Below are 16182 nucleotides of genomic sequence, written 5' to 3' on the forward strand. Positions count from 1 at the left end.
GGAGGACATGAAAAAAAATTAAATGAAATTCTTGGAAAAAAGAAAATAGATTTAAGTAAATTATGTTTAATAGGAGGTAAGAAAAGTCTTTCAAAAGAGCACGGGATTTAGTCCTCAGGGCCAGAAATGTGTCATCCTATGGGTAGAAATAATGCTGCAGCGCAACATTGCTTAAGTAGGTTACCCTGGAGGAATGTGGCTTTGAGTCCATTTATTTGTTGATGAGAAATAAGGTAAGTAGGAGGGACCCACTTTGGGAATGGCAGCATGAGGAGCTCAGCAAACCCGTTCTCCAGCAAAACAACGTAACTGGTAAAATTATTTTTAAAAAATACTCTGCAAATTTTCCTAAAGGAACACATCAAATGAGGAACATTACGCAAGAAAATCTCTTAAATCTTGCTAAGAACATTTGAGCCATGACCTACTCCTTCTCCCTCACCGCAGCTTAGTGTGATGGAAGATCCACTCAAGCTGGGTGTGGCCGAGAAAATGAGGGTCCCTCTCCCCAGCTCCAGTTAAGGGTGTCAATATCTCCTTGGAAGGGCCAGGTGACCAGCATTTCTCATCCTCTGCAAAACTCTGGGTTACAGAGGCTACTGTCGACTGAAAAAAAAAAAAAGCATAACCTAAACATTGAAAATTATGTTTTATTCAGTGGACTTCCTGGGGACTCAAGCCCAGGAAGCAGCCTCTCAGCTCTGAGGAACTGCTCTGAAGAGGTAAGGGATGAGCCAGGATATATAGGAGTTTTTGCAAAAAAAAAAATCCAGGGAGTCAGAACATCAAAAGATTACTTACTATTAATTAAAGAAAAACCAGACATCTCAAGTTAATGCATTCAGTGTTTTTCTATGTACAGGAACATGCAAGAATCTGGGGTCATTGAAATCATTCCTTTGATATGCACCTGACTATCTAGGCCCAGCATCCTGTTTTTCTCCATCCTGAATCCCTTCAGGGTGCACAGTCAGCTGCAGTGGCTTCTGGCTTGATGGCTGTAACATCCTTTGTTTACTGATATGGCAGGTGACATTTTTCTGTCAACACTACCTTCCAGGTGAGTGCCACTGAAAGTCAAGGGCTTTCTTCCTCTACCGAGCTTCTTCTCTAAGGGCAGACAATCTATCTTAAATGTGGCAGGGAAGAATAAGGGGCTTTGATTGCCCTAGGCCCAGCTCATTCATAGGGTAGAGCCTCCCCACTGGGAGTGGTGAACTGAGAAGACCCAAAGCTATCATCCTCCCCCAGCACCCAATTCGTAAAAACAGGGATGCTACTTGGAGAGAAACGGGCCACTATCTCTGTCTTTAGCAATGGAGCAGTGGCTCAGAAATTTTGACCAGGGGTTGAATTTTGACCAGAGCTCTGAAGCTCTCCCTTCATTTAGAACAGAGTGTGAGAAACTTCAAGCCTAAAATATTCTTGAAAACGACAAAGATCTTGGTGGTAAGCAATTGAGAGGAGGCTGTAAGCTCTGAGAACAGTAAGCTAAGCCACAGGTCAGCTAGTTTACCAGAGGGAATCAGGAAAAGAGACAGCTAAGAAGAGCCCTCTGCGAACAGAACAAATCTCAAAGACCTGCCTCAAAAACCACACTTGCAAAAGGGCCCAAATGTAATTGGGTCAGACAGTGGAGATATTTATGGCCAGGGCATTGTCAAAAAAAAAAAAAAAAAAATATATATATATATATATACACACACACACACATACATACAGAGAGAGAGAGAGAGTAATGAGAGGACAATTAGTGGAGCCTAACAGCTGGGTGTGATACCTAAAGAGGCAGACAACAGAGAGATCAGGGAAAGAGCCAACTAAACAGGACCCTGCTAAAACCAGCGTCATCCCAGGGTGACTCTGTTGGAAAACATCAAAGAAGACCTAAATATGTGGGAAGACACTCTATGGTCACAGATTGGAAGATTTAATTTTGTTAAAATGGCAATACCCCGCAAATGATCTGCACAAATTCAACACAATCCCTATCAAAATCTCAGCTACCATTTTTGCAGAAATTGACAGTTTTATCCTAAAAGTCATATGTAAATTTAAGAAACCAACAACAGCCAGAATAATCTTGAAAAAGAAAAACAAATTTAGAAGACTCACACTCCCTGATTTCAAAAATGCCTACAAAACTCTAGTGATCAAGATGGTGTGGTACTGGCTGGCATAGGATAATCATATAAATCAATGGAAGAGGACTGAGAGTCCAGAAATGAACCCCTACATTTACAGTCAATTGACTTCATACCCTCATACTTCATGTGTGGCAATATCCAAACCAAATGTTGATTGGTTGTCCATCCTGTTTTTGATGAGTGACTACAACAACGAAGTTCACAGCACAATTATTCATAATAGCTAAAAAAGAAAACAACCCAAATGTCCATCAACTGATAAAATGACATATACATACAATGGGAAATTATTCAGCAATAAAAGAGGAAAGTACTGATACATGCTATAACATGGATGAACCTTGAAAACACTAAGCTAAGGTGAATAAAGCCATTCATGAAAGGTCACGTATTGTACGATACCTCTTATATGAAACGTCCAGAACATGTAACTCTACAGACAGAAACGATATTAGTTATCTAGTTACTGCATGAATATACTAAAAATCATTGAATTGTACACTTTAAATGGGTAAATTGTACAGTATATCAATTACATCTCCTTAAATCTATTCCATTAAAAAGAAAAAGAACGAGAGAGAAAGAGAGGAAAGAGAAAAAGGAAGGAAGGGAGGAAGGAATAAAGGAAGGAAGGAAATAAGGAAGCAAGCAAGCAATCTGGTAAGCTGGATATGTGTTTGTGCTCTGGCCTGTATTCCTGCTTCAGTAAGACTTCACTTGGTGATGATCAGAAACAGCCTCTAAGTACTGTATGGTCCCATTAATCTAGTGGCATCAATGTCACTGTTATTTTAAAAAGTTGCACTTTGACTATTCACTTTAAAAGTTGCACTTTGGCTTCTGGGAACCTTTCTTGCATTACTATCAGTTAACAATTTGGAGCAAAAGCGAGTCCTGGAATACAGCTTTAGCATGATCACCGCACCCTTAATACTGTTTTGCTCATTAAGGCCAGTTGGGTAAATAAGCATGATGCTTTGATGGTTGTTAGGTTGCTGTCTGGTTTGGTTTTAGGGGAAATGTTAAGTTCATAAGCTTCTTATCACTCTATTCCCTGGTCTCATATCCCAGTTCTGCAAGTCTACAACCTTACCCAAGTATGAAGAGATGCTGGGGAAAAAAAAAAACACCAAAAACAAATAAAAACAACACAGAAAAACCCCACCTGATTTTAAATATCCAGACTCACAAGAAACTCCTTACCTTTGATGAGAGTATGAGTATGATTATTTTCTATTAATATGGTTAAGATTAGAAGCCTTCTTGATTCACTTAAGCTAGAAAGGAGCTCATAGGAAGAGAACAGCTTAGGGAGGGTCCCCTCTTCCTTAGAAAACTAGGGACACTGGGCTTCAAACTTCTCTGTCCTCTAAATATGTCTAGCTCTTTCCACTATCTAATTACATAAAACATCCACTTAAAAATGTCCCCTTTATTTGAGACAGAGGTTTCCATGTTTCTTCCCCATGGCCTTATATCAGGTAGAGATCATGAGTCATCAGTCCTTGGCTAGGGAAAGGGGGCTATTTTATCTCCACTGAAAGCCAATCTCCTCCTCCTGAATATGCTCTACATTTGGATTTTCCACTGCCATTTGGACATATGATAAGAGCGATTTCATCTAAGACTTTATTCTTTCTCTTGGGGGTTGGGAACACGAAATATGGTTTCTCTGGACAAATAAAATGCAACAGTTTAAAAAAAAAGTTTATTAGATTAATTTTATGTTATCAGAATAAAAGGAAATTAACATCTCTCAGTGCACCTCCACACATATGAAAGAGATGAGCTTCTGCTGTCACAGTGATTTAGCACACCTTTATTAAGGACCTGCTGAATCACTGAACATGTGTATTACTTTTCTGATACTCTTAGAACCTGTTGATGTGGCTTTCTAGGTAAGTTGCCACTGTCAAAGCCCTCTGATGAATGTAAATACGTGTGCTAGTGGACTAGTTCATCTGTGGCTCTGGTCTCTTGCATTTCCACACCTGGAGGGACTCAGATTTCCTTGAGGATCTGAAATAGCCTAATGCTAAATCCAGGTCCTACCCTGGTGAGGGTCTTATCATCAAGGAGTTAGTTGTACCACACCCACCAAGAGAGCATGTTCTGCTTGGGTTTGATTCTGGATAGTTCAGGAAGAGTGTAGCCCTCTGCATCATGAACTTATTCATGATTGGCAGGAGAGGCCATGGATTCTTGCCTCAGGCCTATCTCAGTGTGATGTTTGGAAGGGTTGGTAGCTTCCCTGCTAAAGGCAAAAATTCTAAGATGCTCACTGCTGTTTGTAAGAAGATATGGTACAACAGGTAATTAGACCTACATTGGCAAAACCCCCAAAGTTCCCTTCCCATTCTCAAGAACCAGCCCCTCTTGTTAGGAATCTCTAAGCTGATAGCATCTCTGCAGATCAGAGGGGACAGAAGAAAGAATGCCTGACTTGGCCTACCGAGATCATGAGCCCTAGGGCTAGAGGTAGACTGGGAGACTGGGCATTGCTTCAGGGAAAGGGATGTATCCCTACCTTGTAAATTACTTTGTTTCCCAGCCCAGGGAAGGGGAGGCAGCCTTTCAGTTTTTGTGTGGGGAGAAATCAACCTTCTTTCATTCTTTGACTGGTCACACATTTACTGAGTAACTGTTATGTATCAGGATTTGGACACACTTCACACTTCTTGCCTTTAGAAGGAATACAAAGGATGTTGTTAACCACTCTAATGAGTGAAATTGAGAGAGGTCTACACAAAGCATTACGGGACTGCAGAGGGCTGAGGGACACACTGCCTGGAGGAACTACAGAGGGTTCTTTGAGGGGGCAATATTTGTTAGGTTTTGAAGGTAAATACAAATTTACAAGGCTGTGGATGGGGAGGTGAGGGCAAAGGAAGGAGGTATTTTAGGCAGAGAATGTCGCACGGTTGAAGGTGATGCCAGGAAGGCAGACGTGCTCAGGACACTGAATTCCTACTGGGAAGGTTTTGAACACTTAGAATGATTGGTGGTGATGGGCAGAAAGGTGTTAGATGGTGGGAGAATGAGTTGAAAATGTGAAAATGCAGGCAGGGCCAGAAGTCAAAGGGCACTCTACCAGATGCAGCAAGGCCAGCTAGCACATCCAACTGGGTGCTGCCAGTCTTATAAGGATTTGCAGCTCATGGAAAGATTAGCTACAATGGCCGCTAGGGGCAACCTGGGAGAAATCTATAGTTTTCTAATTAGAGTGAAGTCATCTCACTGTTCTATCCTTAAATTACCATTTCAAATCAATTAGCTAAGGGAAAATACAATCTCAGAAAACTTACCAACACCGAAGCTCTACTCTGGGGCCCCGCTGGTGCAGCTTTCAAAAACTACGGGCTATGAAACCCATACAACGTTAGGCCATTTCCTTTTCCAGATGTGCTCGGAGGTGAATGCGTATCAGCAAAAAAGAGCAAAATGAACAGTCCCAAAGGATTGTAAACTTTTCTTAAAGCTCAGAGCACCTACCCAATGAAGTTTGGTAAAAGCAAAGGCTGGACGGTAGAAGGCTGTCTAGGTCTTTGTCAGTAAAAAGGCTGTAAAAGGACTGTTTGGAATGGCTGAAAAATCCTCTTCTGACTACATAAGTGTACTATTGATATTTTAAAATTTGGCTATTGCTGGAAGGGTTTATGTATTTACCTTTAGACACTCAAATAAGGGCATCATAAGTGCAGCAGCACTTCGCCAGGACTGAAGTTTATGGGATTTGAATTTTATTTCCAATTATTCTGCTACCAACTAAAGAGTACATTAACTCTGGTTTTTTAGAGCAAGGGTCTTTAACTTACCTAAGAAGACAGCATCTTTAAAATGTTTTAAGTATTATCGTGCCAACCATTTAGAGAAATGTAGCAGTAAATTAACGCTAAATGGTGCCCACAGATTCCTCCACCAACCCTTACAAGGTGCTAGCGTCACATATTTCTTAAGTTTGACGGAATAAATGAAAAAATGTCATGCTTAACATTTAAAATCTATTTTCTGTAACCAAACAGGTCACAGTTTAGTGATAGTAGTGGTAGGAGAAAACTTGTTCAAAATTATTTCTTTGTAAAGGAGATTTCCACATTAACAAGCTTGAAATAGAACTTGGCACAGGGTGGGTGATCATAATCTGATTAGATTATGAAAGACTTTCCATATTAAAGTCATTGGCACTAACTTATAGTCAAGAAGAGTTACTAACTGGGGTGGTTTTCTTCTTAAAAATCCCTCAGTTTATTACATGATGAGCTTGTTATGCCTTTTTACCGTATAAATCAATAAACGAAACAAAACATGGCTGTGCATCTCTGGTTCCGATGACAGTGCCTGTACAGACAGCAGAGCGTAACTTTTCAACATTTTAATCATGTAGAACAGCTGTATGTATTTCTGTTACCTGCGTATTTTTTTTAGACAGTGTTTATAAACTTGTTAGGGAGAAGCTGCAAAATTTTCAGATTTTAATTTGAAATTTTAATAGGCCTATTTTAGTGTCAGAAAATAGAAACTGATTTTTGGGAAAAGGCCTTCCTCTTAAATTATTATTAATATATTTGTAAAAATAATGCCCTCCACCCCCCCCCCCCACCCCAGGCCATCAGTTCACAAGTATAGTTCTTTTTCCTTTTTCTAAATAAATTGGTCTCTATTACTTATTACATATGGACATTGCTTATCATTCTCAACTACTTATTACCTATACACATATAGTATACATACACATGTGTGCAAGCACACACATTCATTTTTGCAAAACGTTTGGAGACTTTTTTAAAAAATAAATTTAACACCCGTTGAAACTTGGATAAAAACCTAAAAAAAAAAAAACCTAATAAAATCCTATCTTAAAACAAGTTTATATCAAATCAACTTTATTTTTTTTTATTTTTTTAAAATTTATTTATTTATTTATTTTTGGCTGTGTTGGGTCTTCGTTTCTGTGCGAGGGCTTTCTCTAGTTGTGGCAAGCGGGGCCACTCTTCATCGCAGTGCGCGGGCCTCTCACTATCGTGGCCTCTCCTGTTGTGGAGCACAGGCTCCAGACGCGCAGGCTCAGTAATTGTGGCGCACGGGGCCCAGCTGCTCCGCGGCATGTGGGATCTTCCCAGACCAGGGCTCGAACCCATGTCTCCTGCATTAGCAGGCAGACTCTCAACCACTGCGCCACCGGGGAAGCCCTCAACTTTATTTTTGAACACTGTACAAACTTTTTCCCACTTCAAAAATCCATGACGACCATCCAGCTGCACACCAAGCAACAGAATCAAGGCTGGTAGAACAGGCTATATAGGCTGATTGTCTTTCTGAGCTATGCTTCAGTTGCCCTGTCTCTAGATATACTAACTCGCGGGCCACCTTCTTTTTTTTCCCCTTTATTTTTCTGAGAAGGGCAAAGCATTCTTGAAGACTTGTTATTTTCATGACCAGAGACTTTTATGTTTATGGAAAACCTGAAAATCAGAGACAGCCCAGAAAATAACAATCATTTCAAACCAGAGACAATGCATTTTTTTCCTCATTTATTCAAATTCACTGCAGGAAGTAAACACTAAAAGATTAAAAAACAAAACAAAAAATTCACACTGCAGTATGTACAGTTTCATGACATCACATGAAGAAATTAAATTTCTAATAAAAATGACAAATTATATTACTGAGCATATCGCATCAAAATTGGTTGTGTAAACCCCAGAATTCATACCATGAATGGTAATGTGCCTGTATTCCAGTACACTGGAATACTCCTGGTATATTATTATGTTTCCAATGGGATTAAAAAATTCATGAAAGTAGTTGTGTGAGTTCTTTATGTTGAAAAGTGGTTGACTTGATTTAAAAAGTTTTAAGACGCTTGGATTCAAAGCACATTCTTTCACAAAGCTTAAACCACGGAAGTCATGTCCAGAAATGGAATACTGTTATGTTGGGATGAATATCTGATCCGACTGCTTAAGACATTTTGCCAAATGCACGATGCACAGGGTCCCCCATGCACTTTTCATGCAGCAGGTAATCACAACTTAAATAAAAGGCTTACTCTATACATTTGTCCAGACTTGCAACTGTATACACACATGCACAATTTTTAAACCTGTCCGATTATATTTACACTTATACATGGAATATACAGAAACCAAAGAGATTAAAAGGCTTTTCTGTTGTATTAGAACAATACAAAATATGTATTTTTCATTAAGGAAATCACTATTTACATCACCTTTAAAAACCAATTTTAACATCTTCATGTAACAAGTCAATATATATATATATATACATATTATATATATATATATATAAAATATATACTCTCACCAGTTTACTCTTCTGTAAGATGCAGCAGAGAATAAACAGGTAATGCTACCTTACTGATGTCAATGAGAGCTGTAGTACCCTTTCACAAATGACTTTATTAGGAAGAAATTGTCTAGATATCTAAAATAGTCCTTGAAAATGTGTATATGTGCATCCTTGTATCTACATATGCATAAATGAAGTGCATTTATGGATGTAGGCCCTTTCTCACCACTTTTCTTTAAAATCATACTAAACTCAAATTGGGGACACTCTAGTAAATCAGAACAGCTTTCTTGGTGGTCATGTTTATTTTTATATGACATACCTTCGTTTCTTTGACTGTTGACAACAGTAATAACAACAAAAAAACAAATGACCAACCAAAGAAACAAAAAAAAAGCAACGCTGGCCCTTGATGTTCTTTTTCCTGACCTAAATTTCACCCCCTTGTAAAAGCCCATTTTCCCCTAACCAAGGGGGAGTATCAATATTTTTTTCTAGCATACTTCTAAGGCTCCAGACCTTTCACAATGGCAGAAAAAAATGACTTGTTTAAAAGCTTATTTATACAGTGTAGACAATAAGATTGTCACAGAATAAAGATGGGATGGAGCTGAATATCTTCACTGGCCAGTGGAATTTTCATGATGTAGCATAATATTCACTCCTATTATTTTATAATATATCCAGTAACTATTTACAAATTATTTTGAGAAAAAAAAATAATCATTTAGGGTTTTAGATCATATTAGGAAATAACGCCCATTTTTAATATAAAAATCTTAGAAACAACCTCAAGTAGAACAATTTCAAATAGATTTCCTTCTAATTAATAGTCGATTATATAACAATTTTTTGATAGGTCAGTTGCTAACTCAGTTCACAATTAAAACCAAAAATATCTGCTGAAAGAACTGTGGATTGTAAAAACTGAACTGAAAAGCATGGACTTGTTTCAAGATAGAAACCCCATGCGGCTCAATAATACATTAAGTTCTTCCAAGAAAACATCAATGTTTACTTTTAATCACTATTTTAAAATAACAGATCCGATGGAGTGACTGTGTACAAATCTGTCATGTATATGTGCCCTTTGTACTTTTTTGTTTAGTCAATCTGAGTTCAGTGCCTTTCTTGGGTTTGAAATAAATGTTTTCATCTTTGTCAGCACTGTTCTTAGGACGATGGTTTTAATAGAAGTTAAGGATGTATTCAGGAGGAGTTGCCAAACCATCCTGGAATCACCTGAGTTTGGTTAAGTGGCCCTGTTATTCCATCCCTAAGGCTAATTAAGTAGATGTTACTCATTAGAACACACAAATAATCACAGATTTTCCTGAGATGTTGAGCCAAATATGAAAGTTGTCCCCTCCACCCGATTTTTTTTTGTCATAAAAAGTATTCTGAACCCGATTTCCAAAGACATAACAGTAATATATGAAGTACAATATTGCAAATTTTGAGTTGATGTGTGACTGTACTGGGGAAAATATAGGCATCAAATAGTTTGTTCACAATCCTGTGTTGAGAAAAGTCATAGGCAATGGTTTCAATTTTCAAAATTCAAATTTCAGGGTGCAGAAGAAAACACCTAGGGAGTATATTAAGATGCAGAAGGAAGATTCCCAGGTCCACTTAGCAGAGATTCTTGTTCTGTAGATCTGAGATGCTGCCTAGGAATGTGCATTTTAAAACAAGTGCTCCAGATGATTCTAATGCAGGTGGTCTGAGTCCAACCTTAAGAAACCCTGCTCATAAGACTCACAGGTACCACAGAAACGGTGAGAAGTAGCTTTTACAAGAGATGGTGAAAATTGTCCAAAGAAAAGCCATTTTGCTTGTTAAAAACAACTTCTTATTTCAACTATTCAGGAAACCACCTGAAGATACATGTTAACTTTCCTAATTCTGTAAAAGGAGGAATATTAATTTAGTAAAGTAGTTAAAATACAAAAATGGAAATCTGCCTTTTTTTAAAGATCTATCAAACTTCCATCAATTGTAATCAATGTTTACTAAGTAGTACAAGGTTTAAAGAAATATAGTATATTGAAAAGGATTGGGGTGGGGCAGACACATTGAGGAACCACAAAACCCCTTCCAAGAATTAAAAATAAATGTGTTTTTCTTTTTTTTTTTTTTAGCAAAAGTGAAAAATGTAAGCATATTTTTTTCTAATTTGTTTTTGAACTGAAAAAATGAATCAGTATTAGGTTTTTTGATTCAGTAATTATCCTTTAAGGAGTTATTATTTAACAATTTGGACTTTAAAAAAACATGTTATGTAGGCTGACTTCTGGAAAGCAAAATAAAGTACCCTAATAAAGGCAGCAATGCATTAATCCACTGTGGGTGGAGATTCACATTTTAATTTACGCCTATTATTTATGATTAAAAAAGAATATCATTCATGGGCTACTCACAGTTGTTGTCTGATGCATAAGAAGGTGTTAAACAACCAATTGCTAGTTCAGCAGCTTCCTCATGACATCTAATGTAAAGCAAGAAGTAGTATGCATATTTAAACATCACAGTAACCAATTCTTTTCAAAATGAAAAAGTTTCAATTTATACCATGCTTTTCTCAAATCATGCGCTTATTTATACAGATCTCAAGTTCATACTTGTTAGTTTTAAAAAGATCCAAAGATGGATGGCAGGTACATTTTATTCTGATTCCTTTTTTATTGTTAGCATGTTTCCCAGAAGTCCATAAACTTCTCCATTTGCACTGTGTGGGCGAGAGGCGTTACTTCCCATATGGCTATTGTAAGTGCTTCTTAAGTTAAAGAAAGAAGCTTTAGTTTCTGCAGCAGGAAGTAGCTCTTCTTTGATTGTAACCTGTGAGATACTTTCAGCAGATGAAGGCTCCCTCCAAATGTCCTTGTCCTGTGTTTCTCCACTGGTAACAGAATTGCCTCCTTTCTGGAGCATGTAATACAGTATTGGGTTAGTTTTGGTCAGTCTCGGAGAGTCTTTCTCATACTCACTCTTATCCCCATCTGTGATAACCCACTTGATGGGTCCCTTCTCACTGGGCACGGAACACCCATTCGCAAGCCCAGGTTCTGGTCTAGACCCTGCGCAGCCCAAGTGCTCAGGGAAAGGGGGGCTCACAGGAGGCTTTCCTACACCTGGGTATGGAAATGTCCTGTGGCCCATGCAGCTGCTGGGCTGAGCAGCACTGTACATCAGTCCGTTTAAAGAAGAAACACTGAATTCAGGCTTGCTGTTGGTCACACTGTTTCTGTGTCCTTTTTTTTTGCTGTCGATGACAGAGTTACTCCTGTGCTGAGACAAATCTCTCACACAGTTTTCCGAGAGAAGCAGCTGTTTCAGAACGTTGAAGCTTTTGCTCTCTCTGGCCCAGTTCCTGTGCTCACTTTCACTGGCTGAACCATGACTGGCAGGATATTTAAACTCAAGCTCGTTTCTGCTAAGCTTCAGCTCCTGCTGGTTAAGCAAGGACCCATACAGCACCTTCGGGGCACTGTGGCTGTTTGCAGCATCGACTATGTTATTTTTCATCTTTTTAAATGGATTTTCTAACGGCTCAGTGTGAAGCTTCCTTTTCTTAGGGACCATGCAAAGATTCTTTGATTCTAGAAGTGTCAGTTCACTATTTCTGTGACTGCTGTCCAGGTCATCAGCCAGGTGACTCTCTTGGTTTTGTCTCAGCAGTCGACTCAGCAGACCGTTCTTAGAGAAAGAAAAATCCTGAGGTGAGACGGGCTCCGATTTGAAGTCCTCGGATGCTGGTAAGACGGCTGTGCTTCCTGGCAAGGCAGGAGCCACGCCTGAGAAGGGGGCGCCCTGCGCGCCGTGGCTCAAGGGCACATTTGTGGTACGCGTATGCAAGTCATCGCAAGGCTCGGATTTTATTTTCACCATCAGTATTTGTTCACTTAAAGCTCTATCTGTATGTTCCTGAGTACTTTCATCTCTTAAGGGCATCTTCTCTCTCTTTTCGGGCTTCCCTTTGTTGGGGTTTCCCAGCAGCAACTGGAGGACGGTGCGCCTTTCAAGCAGATTTTCTATTTCAGAACCAGAGAGTCCTGGTTCAGGACCTGTTGCGTGACTGCCGAATGCTTTATTTTCTTCAACTGCGTTGGTTTTATTTGAGAGCAGAGGGCTATTTAGTCTGTCAGTCATACCTGTAGGTTTCTCTGTGTTTACACTCAGCAGCTGTTTACTGGGTCTCTGCTCTTCCCCCGACACGGAAGACTGCATTCCACATTGCGCTAAATTTTGTAACAGTTTACTGGCACTGAAAGTGGCAGAGTTTTGCGTGCCTTCAGTTTGGACTGGTTTCTCCCCTTGCGATTCTTTGCTTTTTGTAAGGTCCATCAAGTGGTTCGATGCGGTATTCGCTGGCTTTTCGGACTGAGGGCCACAGGCATACGGTGGGGAATTCCATTTGATGACCAGAGAGTGTTGGGAAAGGTTGATGGGAGACTCGGCTTTGGTGGATGCAAGTAACGGTGGAGTGCTCACCGGAGGAGTCCTGCTGGTACTAGGGCTTTCTATCACAGAAGTCCGCGTGTAATTATGTGTGCTGAACTTTGTCCCATCACTGTGTGGTTCCTGAGGGCTGCTGTTTCTTTCTACATTTTCTTCATTCTTATGGCCAAGTAGCAACTGAAGAAGGGTTACTTTCTGGTGCGCATTTAGCTTAGAATTCTTTGAGGTATCTTGATCTTCTTTGATATCTACTTCGGGGACTTTTGGATCCCAAGTGTTTAGCAAGGACTGAGTTAAGTTATCCAGAGAAACAGGCCGGTCAGGTTCTGGTTTTTCGATTCGGTGTTTGCAAGACAAGTCTATGGGAACACAGTTGGAATAGGAACTTTCATCACCACTGCTATCATCTGTAAAACTAGGATTGTTATCTGAGTATTCATCAATCGTTGTAGGTGTACTGCCCTCCTCAAAAAGGCTTCCTTTCTCACTCTGATTGTGTCCGTTCATTGGCTTAGGTGTGGTCTGGCTTTTAAGAAGATGTAAAAGCAAACTGTTATTAGCAGCTTGTTTTGCATTGCTTCTTTCCAGTGAGTTCTTATAGCCTGCATTTTTGGGGGGAGAAGGAACAATACCCATCGGATTTTGAAATGTTGTACTTTTGCTAGCCGTTAGTTTGTTTGATGATGCTCTTGCCTGACCATTAAGATGGCTCGACATTCCTTTTGAGAATTGGAAACTGCCCACATCCTTCTGGCCATTTTCTTGTAATCTGGCCATAGCAGCAAGTCTTTCACTTGCCGCCTGATTTGCATTTTGTGTTTTTAAAGCGTGTTCTCGAGAATACTGCTGTAAATGGGCTTCGCTTGAAAGGAGTAATGCTAACTGGCTACAAGCGACACTTGGTTTGGGTGAAGTGGCAGGACTAGCCCTCTTTTCCACCATGCTTGCGACAGCCTGTAATCTTGCAGCACATGACAAGGGCTCACTCATGACCTTTGTGCCACTCTGTCCCACATGATGAGGTGACTCTACGAACCTATCTCTGATGAGGTTCTTAGTTACGTCAGGGAGACTGGTGTCAGGCTTCTGATCTTTAGCTTTACTTTTCTTCAGCAAAGTTTTTAAGTGGCTTGATGCGACACCGTAGCACCTTAAATCTTTCTCCACTTTTAGAGAGTTATGACTGAGGGCGTATCCTTGCTCCTTGAGGCTCTGCCTAATCTGTTGTGACAGAGCAACAGTCTGCAGCCTAGAGCTGAACGACTGAAGCAAAGAGGCCAGTACCGTGTTATCCTGTTTGCCTTTAGGCACACTGTCAGCCATGCCAGCCAGCAAAGCTTCCTTCTTTACGTTTAAATTTACGATGGAATCAGACAGCCTCTTCCGCTTCGCTGCATTCCAGTCCTCAGAAGACTGCAAGAGTCTGGCTTTTTTGAGATGCAGCATGCCAGATCCCTGATATGTATGTGTATTGAGAACTGGACCATTACTTTGACAGGTGGGAAATGCATTACCAGAAAAGTTAAAGTTCTGATCTTCTTCATTACAGCCAGCAGACTTTCTGTCGATGGCAGTACCTGATCCCTCTGCTGCCTGATGCATTAGTAATCCTTCTAGGTAAGTTAAAACAATAGAATCCTGGTGCACATCAGAGCCAAGCTCTTCTCCATGAGTCATGTTCAATAGAAGTGTTCACAAAGGCTTGGTTTCTATTCACTTTGAAGAATGGTGTTCTGTGGGTGAGTGAGATGTAACTTCAATTAGTGAATGTCGGTTTCTCACCTTCCATAGTAATTAGACAGAGGTGTACTGTTCCGTTCCGACCGGGATTGGTCTGCTGGTTGGCAATGACGAGACAAAAGGCAGGCAGACTCCCAACGCAGCCTGACTGCAGAGTTGGTAACTCCCAAGCAAGAAGCAGCAGCAGAATTCCTCAACACACAGGTCTGCAGCAGCAAGCAGTCAGAATCCTTAGCGAATGTACTGCTTCTCCTTCTTCACCTTTTGTTCCACAATAAATGCAAACATCAGTGTTCTATAAAATAAATAAATAAAAAATAGTTAAGGAGGTGAAGCATTAGAATTATGCTGTGATACCTGTAAGCAGAAAAATACAGCACTTGTCAGTTTCTAAGTGTATATATACAATATACAGATATATGCATTGTAGTCACTTCTTTAGTAATTTATGTTATTGTTATTCCTATTAAATTAGAAATCTCTACTGGAAATCCTATGGATTAATCCATATTGTTAAAATGATCCAATCAGAGAAGAGAAAATACATGAATGTTACATAACTGTCTTCAAAAGTCCACCATGTTTCTGAATTTTCATAAACACCTTTCTGCAAAGTGATGTGAATGCTAAGTCTTTTCTACAGCACCACAGCTCTCTGAGGGGCTAGAACGAGCTTCCTTACATTATGAGGAGCTTAGGAAGGAACAAGAGAAGTATCGAAAAAGGAAAAGAGATCCACGTGACATGGACTCATCTGACGAGTTTGATGTGAGGTTGAGGCCGACACAACGGATTCACTTCTGATATCATCCCCCAAACATCAGACATCCCATAAGTGATCTGGAGAATTTCCGTTTTCAAAGAATTGGAAGCCCTAACAAGTATAAGATTCTTTTGTAGGCCTGTGCAAATTGTGATAGTCTTGGTCATACTCACAAATGTTTACATATCATCACAAGCTTATTCACCCCTAGTTTTTACCATGACTTATTAAAAACAGAAGAGTGATCCTTCAGACTCTCCTGCAGGTCTATCAAAGGCTTAACGTATCTGTTTTAAAATCCCCACACATGTGTTCCATGCAGAATTTTTTAAATGAGGTCCATCCCTAGCAGATGCAGAATACAGGTTACAGGTGAATCTATAACCCTAAGTTTCTAGAATGTTCCTAATATATAATAAAATACTCCTCCTCCCTACCCATGCTATTTCTTTGTGTGTGACACTGTTATCAATAAGGATAGATAAAATGTTACATGTGATTGAAAAAATTTTTTTAAAAGACTTAACAATGAAAGTCATTATTTAAAAAAATGTATTAGGGTACTTGCACCAATTTTTAGTTTAGAAAATGTGGGTACTGTTAACACATAAAAGTGTAACTATGTGTTTACACTAAGCTATCACATCATCCTGCAGAAGAGTGGGCAAGAACCAAATTTAGAATAGATCTGAAGGAAAGAGGAATAATCGTTCTCAGAAAATTCTAAGTTAAAGTGGTTATTTTTCATTAATTTCTTTGAAAAGA

The 16182-nt window shown here is 39.5% G+C and overlaps 1 protein-coding gene across 17 annotated transcripts in view; it reads right to left on the reverse strand.

The window, feature by feature from the left end:
• NRIP1 (nuclear receptor interacting protein 1) overlaps window positions 1–16182 on the reverse strand; it is a 258629-nt gene that overhangs the window by 157276 nt on the left and 85171 nt on the right. For 12 of the 17 annotated variants that reach the window (XM_057545464.1, XM_057545458.1, XM_007164122.2 and 9 more), the window contains one exon: window positions 7664–14949. In XM_057545464.1, the coding sequence (XP_057401447.1) occupies window positions 11121–14591 (3471 nt within the window). In that variant the 5' untranslated portion in view covers window positions 14592–14949 and the 3' untranslated portion in view covers window positions 7664–11120. Of the gene's footprint in view, window positions 1–7663; window positions 14950–16182 lie in introns of those variants that run through there. The other 5 variants (XR_009008158.1, XR_009008156.1, XR_009008157.1 and 2 more) reach the window with 2 other exon arrangements.

This window comes from Balaenoptera acutorostrata, chromosome 4 (assembly GCF_949987535.1).
Source record: "Balaenoptera acutorostrata chromosome 4, mBalAcu1.1, whole genome shotgun sequence".
NCBI classification, from domain to species: domain Eukaryota; kingdom Metazoa; phylum Chordata; class Mammalia; order Artiodactyla; family Balaenopteridae; genus Balaenoptera; species Balaenoptera acutorostrata.